This window comes from Hippopotamus amphibius, chromosome X, assembly GCF_030028045.1.
Source record: "Hippopotamus amphibius kiboko isolate mHipAmp2 chromosome X, mHipAmp2.hap2, whole genome shotgun sequence".
NCBI lineage: Eukaryota > Metazoa > Chordata > Mammalia > Artiodactyla > Hippopotamidae > Hippopotamus > Hippopotamus amphibius.
Window position 1 is genome coordinate 98,587,728 of NC_080203.1, and position 11,176 is coordinate 98,598,903.

At 43.4% G+C, this 11,176-nt stretch overlaps 1 protein-coding gene across 1 annotated transcript; it reads left to right on the forward strand.

Moving 5' to 3' along the window:
• The first annotated feature begins 4,973 nt into the window (after positions 1-4,973).
• On the forward strand, positions 4,974-5,716 carry PPP1R2C (PPP1R2C family member C). The gene is given in 2 exon segments (XM_057717658.1): positions 4,974-5,631; positions 5,634-5,716. Coding segments are annotated over 2 exon segments (741 nt in total).
• The last annotated feature ends 5,460 nt before the right edge of the window (positions 5,717-11,176 follow it).

Here is an 11,176-nt window from a genome sequence, read left to right on the forward strand (position 1 = left end):
GATCACTCAGAAAATCAACCCTTGGGATAACACCGCTTTGGGCAATGACTCTCTCGGGAGCAGTGATTTTCCACTCGGCCCCCCTCCCCAAATCCCTGTGATGCCTCAGGAGCCACCTCTGAGACCTCAAGCAGTGAGAATTCTGGTGTCCCTACCCCCACTCAGACAGACCAACTCCATTGCTTCTTAGCTCCAATTTTACTAATTTTTATTTCAGAATTCTATGTAACAGTTAATTTGGAAAAAAAGATTTACTGCTTTAAAACTTACAAGTGTCGGGACTTCCCTGGTGGTGCAGTGGTTAAGAATCCGCCTGCCAATGCAGGGGACATGGGTCCAATCCCTGGGCCGGGAAGTTATCCCACATGCCGCGGAGCAACTAAGCTCGTGCGCCACAACTACTGAGCCTGAGCTCTAGAGCCCATGCTCCGCAACAAGAGAAGCTATTGCAATGAGAAGCCCATGCACCGCAATGAAGAGTAGCCCCCGCTCACTGTAACTAGAGAAAGCCTGCATGCAGCAACGAAGACCCAATGCAGCCAATAAATAAATAAATTTATTTTTTTAAAAACTTACGATTGTCTCACTGAACCTCTCTAGATCTGCCCATATTTCCAGGCTCTTCCTTTCGAAAGATTTTTGTTCACTTCCCTCAGTTCATTCACCCACTTTACAGAAATACGAATCTGCCACAGAATATGGACATGTGCCAATTATTGTTTAGAGAGTGAAGTAAGTCAGAAAGAGAAAAAAAATACCATATGCTAACACATATATATGGAATCTAGAAAACTGGTTCTCATGAACCTAGTGGCAGGGCAGGAATAAAGACACAGACGTAGAGAACGGACTTGAGAACACAGAGAGGGGGAGGGGAGGCTGGGACATAGTGAGAGAGTAGCATTGACATATATACACTACCAAATGTAAAGTAGATAGCTAGTAGGAAGCTGCTGCATAGCACAGGGAGATCAGCTCGATGCTTTGTGATGATCTAGAGGGGTGGGATAGGGAGGGTGGGAGGGAGGCTCAAAAGGGAGGGGATATGGGGATATATGTATAAATACAGCTGATTCACTTAGTTGTACAGCAGAAACTAACACAACATTGTAAAGCAATTATACTTCAATAAAGATGTATTCAACAAATTATTGTTTAGGTGTGGGGGAATTAAAGATGAAATACACAATCCTTGTCTTAGTTTGGGTTCCTCCTGCAAAAGCAGAGCTGGAGAAAAAAGCTTTCATTTGGGACTGTGATCCCAGGGAGCAGGATAGAGGCAGAGGGTTTGTGACACGGGCAAGGAAAGAAGCCAACACGAGTCTGCATTAGCAAGCTGGCCATTCACTCCCCAAGCTCTAGCGGGAATAAAGAGTGCAAGGGATTCATGCCTCTCCCTGCTCCCAGCAGGCCTGCAGTCAGGATGGCAGCAACTGATGTATAAATATACTCCAGCTCCCTCGCCAACAGGGTGGAGGTAGGCGATGGGGGTAAGTCTTCTACATTGACTTCTAGAGTTTCTCAGGAGCGTTAAGCTCTAGTTGCCTACAGTAGGAACTGCTTTTCTAATGCATCCTTTGCTTCCTGCCCTTCTCTGTCTCACTCCCCCATTCCCCTCCCAGTATTTTCGGCAAATCTCCTCCCAAGTAAACTACTTGCACTTGAATCCTTGTCTCTGGGTCAGCTTCTAAGGGAACCCAATCTAAGACAGGGATATTTAATAGAATATCAGAAATTTGGGTTTGGAATATGAGAGAGAGAAACATAGATTCAAAACCAAATAGCACTTTTATTTTTATACTACACAATATCCAACATAATTCTCCAAGTACTGTGGACAATTCTTGGATGGACTAATGTATACCGTCAGATGCTACATGGGTGAACTAGTACTAATCTCCACTTCTGGCAGCATGATTGGTCCCCAAAAATCTGACTGCCTTCTCAGTGTTTTACTAATTTCTCACCAATGGCACCCAGTAGACATCTGAGATACTTTCCTTGTTTATGGCAGCTTTTGGTTTCTTAGGTGCTCCCACCTTTGGTTGAGAATTTCTTGGTTGCTGGCTTAGTTCTTTTGAACCGATTCCTGTATTTACCACATTTGGAGAATGTCTCCATGGAAGGGAGGTGATTCTCAGTGGAAGAAACGAAACCGTGGAGTGATCTACTGCCAGGCTTAACAATCAGTTAATTTAAATATCAGTGATGTTTTAAATGTATTTTAAAACTGTGATGATAGAACACCACGCATATTTAGATGCAGTTATCTAACCTATTGAAGACCACTGCAGCACAACCTCACTTTTTGTGCATTCAGAATGAAAGTTCTCCTACTGGACATAATATTGGTTGAAAGAAGGGCTTTCTAGGTCTGTATCTAAACTGCATATAAGGTGTCATTGACTGGGAAAGTTTTAGTCAGTCTTGGGTGGGTGTGTGTGTGTGTGTGTGTGTGTGTGTGTGTGTGTGTGTGTAAGAACCACAGATCTATCTGCTTAGCCATTGTCCTAGGGCAATAACAACTGAATTGTGTGAAGAGGAATGTTGGAAAGAGTGCAGATCTTTTTTTAACTTTTAGGCTTGTGGTAATATTGACTAGATTGAGAGTTTTTAGCTTCGATGGCAAAATTTCGAAATTTGGATTTTTCTTAGGGCAACTTTCATGAACCAGATAATTAGCCAATGGTAGGTGAAAGAGATTACTTTTAAATAATGTGCAACTGAGATCTGTAATGCCTGGTGATTTCTTTAAAGGATTTTGTTTGTGGCCCAGGTCAGAAGTTCACAATCACAGTACTCTTGCCCTAGTATGAACCACCATTGTGTTACTGAATGATGAATTTCAGAAAACTCAAGAACTTCGGGATGGCTGACTCATTCTATATTGAACAGCTTGTATATTCAGATCACAGTATGTGACAGTAGGTACTGTGTACACACAAAAGCAAAATCCCAATGCACTGGAATCAGCATCTCCCTCAACATCCTGTTTACAGCTAAACACACACAGACCCACTGTGCCTACCAGCCAGGACCAATTGTGTTGTGCGGGTCTGTGCTGCCTTTCAGACAGGTTTTTGAAAAGAGTAGCCTAGAGTATTTCTGAATAATGAAAGTTGGTTTTTTTCCCTACTCACATACCAGAGGGTTTTCCTATAGCCTTGAATATCAGCTTTTGAATCCCTGAAAGCCCTTACCACACAATACAGCATTTTTTTCAGTGTGGTATCAGGAAATTCTTTTTCTGAGACGAATAACACAGTTTTAAAGTGATTGCAGAGTTCCTGAAGTTAGTAGGACTTTGGAGAATACAGGACAACTTGAACTTAAGGTGCTTAAGACCCTTGTAAAAGTTTTACGGTTCTTTCATGCTTTTGCTTTTGTGTTTTAAAATGTAGAAAGACCTTGAGGGAGAGAAGAGGAAGCAAAATGTTATCAGAAGGAAAAAAATTCTTGTGAATGCTACCTGGAGGGGAAAATGTGAAACTGGATCTTAATTTCCTTTTTGTTTTTGAGAAGAAAGTCACTGCCTGTGAAATATGAGGCCTGTGAAGGACAAAATGTTCCAAAGTCACTCTTTGGAACAATCCCCAAATTCCACGTGTGGGGTGTTTTTCTCATGTGACTGATTGAACAAAATGTAACTGACAGTGAAGCTCTGGAGCCCCCTTTTCTTCACTCATATCTTCCAATTACCTATCACCTATCATTTATTATTCATTCCATACATATTGTGGTAATACCTACTATGTGCTATGTGTTGGTAATACCTACGATGTACTATGTGTTGTGAAGCTGAAAATAATGGCGAGAAAAAGACACATTCCCTTGTGTGGGAGTTGCCTGTCTAGTGTACACAGATAACCAACATAATTGCCACAACTCTGAATGCTGCCAAGGGCAATAAGTGAGGCCATGAAAGCACAGGAAGGCCTATCTGCTTTGGAGGTCAAGGAACAGGCTCCTGTAAGGCAGTCATGACTCAGCTGAAATCTGAAGGGGTATTCCAGGCTGTGAGAAGAACCTAGGGGAAGACTCTGGGACAGGCAGGAAGGGGAATGCTCCTGGAACTGAGAGGCCGGGATCGAAAGCTAGAGGTAGGGTGGGGAGAATTGGGGGGAGTGGGCGGGAGGGCTCCAGATGTGCGCGGGAGCCCATCACAGAGCTGCTTTCCGGCCTATGCTGGATTTTGCTCTTTATGTTAAAGAAAATGGGCAGCTGTTAAAGGGTTTGAAAGAGAGATGGGACAAGATTTGACGGTGTTTTTAAAAGACCGCACTGAATAGAGGGTAAATGAGAGCTTGGAAGGCAGCAGGAGGGGTGATGGGGTGGGGGTGGGGGCTAGTTCAAAGGCTTTGGCTGTGACCCCGACCAGAGATGGTGGTGACTTGAAAAAGGGTGGTGGCAGAAGAGATAGAATCGGAGTCTCTTGAAATATTTAGGCCAGTAGTGAAGGGAGGGATGGGTGAAGAAGCAATAGTGATCATGGACAATGTTGGGGGGCGGGGGAGGAGTTCCTAGCCTAGCGCCTAGGCCTCCAATCTTTCCAACCCAAGGAGTGGCTTTTGAAACTGTGGACCGTGATCCCCAGGGAGAAGTACATTTTACAGGATCCGCCCTCACCCGGACAGGGCCTAGAGAAATTCACAAGACAGTGCTTCTCCGTTTCACGTGCAACGAAGGGAGATTTCCTATCTTACACTATTAAAAAAAAAAAAAGACTGAGGTCCACTTGGCCTCCCCTCCCCCCTCCCCCCAGGCGATGGCGGCAGCGATGACGGCAGCGCTGACGGCAGCGGGGACCACTGTGGCATCACCCGCGGCTGACTTTTGTGACGCCAGGGCCGGGCGAGGTCTTTAGGGCGTGGTCGCCATTGGGCAGTCAGACCGCACTGCAGCTCGGTGCTCAGCGCTGCGTCGGCCCAACCCTCACGCGCACTGCGGCAGCGGCCGCCCTTCACTTCCCAAGGATGGCAACCTCCAACTCCTCTCACCGGCCCATCAAGGGGATCCTGAAGAACAAAAGCTCCACGGCCTCGTCGGTGGGAGCCTCGGGCCAGCAGTCCGGGGGTACCCTCCAGGGGGTGAAGAGGAAGAAGTCCCAGAAGTGGGACGAATTGAACATCCTGGCAACCTACCGCCCTGCATACAGAGACTACGATTTCATGAAGATGAACGAGCCCAGCACTCCCCAGCTCGGTCTGCAGGACAGGGAAGGAGGTTCAGCTAGTGATTTGGAAACTGAAGAACCCATGACCATCGACAGCTTAGCTAAGAAGTTAGCCGCTATTAATACCTCGGACCGCAACTATGAAGTGTGGGAGCCGCAGAGGGATGGGGCGCACACCGGCAAACTCCTCCTGGACAAACAAGAGAAACAGCGGCAGTTCAAAATGAAAAGGAAGCTTTACTACAGCGAAGGGCTGAACATCAAATTGGCCAGACAGCTGATTTCCAAAGATCTACAATGGGAGAAGGCAGAGGATGAAAACGAAGGAAGTCAGTATGTCACCGTCCAAGACAAGACTACTGCCTCGAAAGCATCAGGGGAAGGCCCCGCCAGCGAGGATGAACCACAGATCCAGTCAATCTTCCACGTGTAGACAACGTTTGATCGACGCTGCACTTGTGAGATCCAAACCCTGTTACTATAATTCATAGCTTCGTATTCTGTAGAGCTCATGCTTCAAGTACTGAAATACTTACCAGTTAAATTGTACTACGATAATTAAATGATAAACTTAGAAAATAATAGATGAGCTGGAAAAACCGCTGTTTTGTATTCTGTCTGGTTCTTCGCTGCGAATTTTGATATCCGTCTAAAACGCCATTACTTTGAGAAAACTGTTGGTTAATGTACATAGTGGGTTAATGTATATAGTTTTGATGTTAAATGTTTAAAGGGGGGCTAATTTATATTCACTTCTAGCTGTACTAACTTTTATAGAAAAGGTTTTGTTACAGAATCAGAATGCAATTGGTACAATGGGTTATGTAGTCTGATAAATATTCACGCTGAAAACCCCTTGTCTTTAAGGTGATTGGCCTATTTACATGAGAGGGAATATATTATGAGTTATTGTTGCATTTTACCTTTAAATTTTCTTTATTTGCTTTTAGCGTTTATAAGGAAATGATAATGTTTTCTCATCAAAAAAAAATAGTCCTTTTCCCATGAATTATCCAGTTAAAATTGTGCCAATGTCTATTTTGTTTTTGTGCACTAGATGGGCAGATTTGATATCAATTATTTGTAAAAGTCTTATGTCATCTCAGTGGTTCCTTAGACCTGTCTTACCCTCTCCATCCTTTGTTTCTTCATTACTCCTGGGGCATACACAGCACAAGGCTTTATGGGGTATCATAGATTGTCAAAACATTAGCAACTCTTCCTTCTCTCAAATATTCTTTCATTTGTTGCAACAATGTCGCTTCTATTTCAACCATCATGGCCTCTTCAGGCTTCTAATATGTGGAGAAAATAGGTTGAATGGCAGAAGTACTCTAGTCAGGAAATAGAATCCAACTGCTAAATTTCTACACTTTTTTGGTTTACAGCCTGCTAAATAACTTGCTATTATTAGTTTGTCATTTGTCCTAATTAGCTTTTAGAGAACAACTGAGGTTTTTCTTCACAACAGACTCTTGTGCAACCAGTGTCATGATTATAGTTCCTGAATGTACAGGGATAGATGTTAGCCCAAAGGTTCTGTGTGTGTTTATTTCCACTTTTTTTCATTGAAATTTTTACTGAGATAATTGTGGGTTCACATGCTGTTGTGAGAAATAATACAGAGAGATCCTGTGTACCCTTCACTCAGTTTCCTCCAATGGCAACATATTTCAAAACTGTAGTACAATGTCACAACAGAATGCTGACGTCAATACAATCAAGATACAGAACATTCCATCACCACAAGAATCACTCATGTTGCCCTTTTATAGCCACATGTGTTCTCCATTGCTATAATGTTGTCATTTCAAGAATGTTACAAGGAGGCAGGTGCAGAGAATGGACTGGAGAACTCGAGGTTTGGGAGGGGGTGGGGGGTGAAGGGGAAGCTGAGAGGAAGCGAGACAGTAGCACAGACATATATATACTACCAACTGTAAAACAGATAGCTAGTGGGAAGTTGTTGTATAACAAAGGGAGTTCAACTCGAGGATGGAAGATGCCTTAGAGGACTGGGACGGGGAGGGTGGGGGGGGACTTGAGGGAGGGAGGGAATACGGGGATATGTGTATAAAAACAGATGATTGAACTTGGTGTACCCCCAAAAAAATAATAAATAAAAAAAAAGAATGTTACATAAATGAAATCATATAGCATGTAACCTCCTGGGATGTACCAGATATTTTTTAGCCTTTCACTCACTGAAGGACATAGGGGCTAGTTCCAGGTTTTGGTATTACAAATGAAGCTGCTGTGAACATTCATGTACAGGTTTTGGTGTGAACATAAGTTTTCATTTTTCTGGGATAAATGCCCAGGAGTGCAATTGCTGGCTCACATGGTAGTTGCAGTTTCTTAAGAAACTGCCAAACTGTTTTTCAGAGTGGCTGTGCCATTTTACATTCCCACCAGCAATGTGTGAGCATTCCAGTTTCTCTGCATCCTCACCAGCATTTGGTGTTGTCACTATTTTTTATTTAAGTCATTTTTATAAATGTGTACTGATGTCTTAATTTACCTTTCGCTAATAGCTAATGCTGTTGAACATCTTTCCACGTGCTTATCTGCAATCTGTATATCCTCTTCTGTGAAACACCTTTTGCCCATTTTCTATTTTGATTATTTTACTGTTCAGTTTTGAGAGTTCTTCGATTTGCAAATTTTTCACCATCTGTAGCTTATCTTATCCTCTTACAGACACTTTTGCAGAGCAAAAGTTTTTAGTTTTGATGTGGCTCAGTTTATTAGTTTTTCCTTTTATTCATAGTGCTTTTTGGTACCCTAGTCAAATGTAATCCAAAAGATTTTTTTTTCCAAACCATAATTTCCTACTTAAGTGACATGGTATTAGGATGCATAGAAAGTGGACTTGTATTAGTTAAGTGTGATTTTTCTTTGGAAAAAGGAATCTGAAAATGTTCAGTTCCAGTTTCAACTTTTTATCAACATCACCTCCTCTGCTTAACTCCTTTGATGTCACCATTTGTTCACTCATTTTTAAGTATGAAATTCAGCCAGGCTGGCTATTTAAAACTTGGGACAGAAAATGGTATAAATGGATTGCTAAAAAAGAGTAACTTCCACTTGAAGGTCAAAGCAAATGCATTTCCCCCCTAGACTGAATTGTTCCCATTTTTTCCCTCTACATTAGTACACTAAATAACATGTTGTAATAAGACAAAATATTATTAAAAAAAAAAGATAGTCAAGAGCCACTAAATTCGTTCCTTTAAATTACAACCTCAATTTGACAAACACTGAACTCAAAGGATCTTAATACTTTCACTTAAAGGATTTTGTTCTTTGTGTGCAAATATCACCTGGGAGTAACACTGTAGGTACTTATCAGCCCTTCACACCTTAGAGTAAATGAAGAATATGATATGAATATTGATTGTGGGAGGGGGTGGAGGGGATTATAAAAGTGAAAGGAGAGAAAGAGGTACCCAGAAGTGAAGAGTTGGGAAGGGAGGGGAGAAAAAATAAATGAGTTGGGGGCGGGGGGAAGAATGGAGGTTTAAGTTCACTAGCTTTAAAAGTTAGGACTAGCTCTCAGTGAGTCATTAACTCTGAACTGTCATCAAGAGGACACAAAATCTTCGTGAAGAAATGATGAGGAAAAGAATAGTTCTCTTCTCCACCCAACCAAATAATTAAAGCAATACTACTACCAGGGCCACTACTACTAATTGCCATTTATTGAGTATATGCAATGCATCAGACACGGTACCAGGGTTTTGAAAGCCTTATCTCATTCAGTGATGCCAACGATCCTTTAAAACAGTATTTTGCCCATTTTAGAAATGAGAAAATTTCCAATAAATAAAATTACATAATTGGCCCAAGTCTATAGCTGCTAGGTGGTGGAATCAGGATTCACACCCAAGCCTGTGTGGCTGACTCAGGCATGGTCTTTTTCCCACCACACAACACTGGCTCAATGTAGGTCGTTGATGGTGATGGAAGGCCCCCCTCTCATCCTCTGCTAAGCACACACGTCTACCCTGACAGTGTAGCAGGGGCTGCTTTTCCGTACAGCAGAGAAATACGACTGGTCTAAAGAGAATGTTCTCCAATCTAGGAACTGCCCGTGCCCTCTGCCATACTGCCCCAAGCCCCAAGTCCTCCTGCTACCTCTTCCCATCCTCTGCTCTGAGCCTGTGCTCTGCCAGGAACCTGAGACATTCACTCATACAAAGATGCCACTGGGTGAAAGCGTATTTGTCAATTGCACTTTCAAGTGAACAAATATTTACCAAGTACAGCCATGTGTCAGGGGCAATAGCCAGGGCTAAGGAGAGAAAGATGAATGAAACACAACCTCTGCCCCCAAGGAGGTCTGAGTCTAGTGGGAGAGACCTGTATGGTTCTGAAATGATCACTTACGAAGCCTTCCGAGGAAGAGGATGTCTGTATTAAAAGAGGGACGAGTCCTGGTTTAGATTACATAACTGCTTGAAAGCAAAGAAGTGATTTCCGGATGCCTGCGGAGAGATCACCAGCCTTCAGAGGAGTTCTGGTCTCTTGTGAGGTCCTTCTGTCTGAAGGTGAGGACAGAAGGAGCCTAACCCTTGAGACCTGATCTGGTTCAGGAGCAGAGGAGGCCCAGTTCACACTTGGCTGGGTTTGGGGAGGAGTGCAGTACAGAAGGGATTGGGGGCAAACCCTAGAAGGATTCACAAGTGGGGAGGTAAACAGAGATGAGGACATTGGAGGGAGTAACAAATGATTCTGCATTGCGTTCTTGGAGAATCCTTTGCCGCTAGACAATGCTGAGAGTTTTGTTTTTATCTTACTGGAGTGAGGAATTGTAGATACTCTGCCTCAGAAGAAAAGCAGTTACGTAAGATGTGAACTGTAAGCCAGGCTTCCTTTTGTCGGCTCATGCTTTATGCAGCTGTATTGTGCTCTTCTGGAACTTTGGGGCCCATTGTTGAAGCCTGGGTCAGCGGAGGTGCTGGTATGTGCTGTGGGGAGAGAGGTGCACATCCTCCTCCCTTCCTGCCTCCAGATGGCTGGGGAGGGGGTGTGGAGAAAGGCCAGGAGAGTGGCAGCAGGAGAGGCACATCAGGCTGGAGCGTTGACAGAAGGAAAGCAGGATGAGGGGAAGGAAAAAGGGGCTGAAAGATTCCAGGTGTGTAGGGAAATACTGAGAAAGTAATGACAGCATTCAAGACCATAAACCTCTTGTATTTTTCAACTGTGTTAAAATTCTATGTCCCTTTCTTGGGCCATTGAGCCAGTTCCTGTCTGTTTTACAAATGCTCTCTGAGTCCTGCCACTCCTGTGCTACCCTGGTGACAAATCAGGTCTTTGGGGAGGGCCTCCTGGCGAGAGGCTGGCAAGTGGGGACAGAAGTGAGGAGTGGGGAAAAAGCAAATGCAGACAAAATGAGGTGGCTGCAAAGATGATTTGGGAGTCACAGGGGAGAGAGATGATGTCCGTGCAGGGCCACACCGCTCAGGAGCCACTTTTTTTTTTTAATGGAAGTATAGTTGATTTACAATATTGTGTTTGTTTCTGGTGTACAGGAAAGTGATTCAGTTATATGGCTATATACTATACTTCAATTAAATATGTATATATTTATATATATTCTTTTCCATTATGGTTTATTACAGGATATTGAATATAGTCCCCCATGCTATACAGCAGGTCCTAGTTGTTTATCTATTTTATATATAGTATTGTGTACCTGCTAATCCCCAGGAACTACTTCTGTGTGATGCCCCTCCCCCCAACTCATTCTCTGGCTTCTTTCCCCGCCCCCCAGTCTCAGGTAGCAGCCTACACTTTCCCCCAGGGACGCTGATGACTGCTCACACTATTGTTTGCCCAACACAGTACCATACTTGATTATTAGGATTACTAGGGAGAAATGTGGGCAAGGAGAGAGATGAGGGATGGAACCTCCAAAGCCCAAATGTAAGGAAGAAAGCAGAAATCTTTATAAGAAATTTGAACAAACTGGCACTACCATTTTAAGATGGAAAAGTCAGT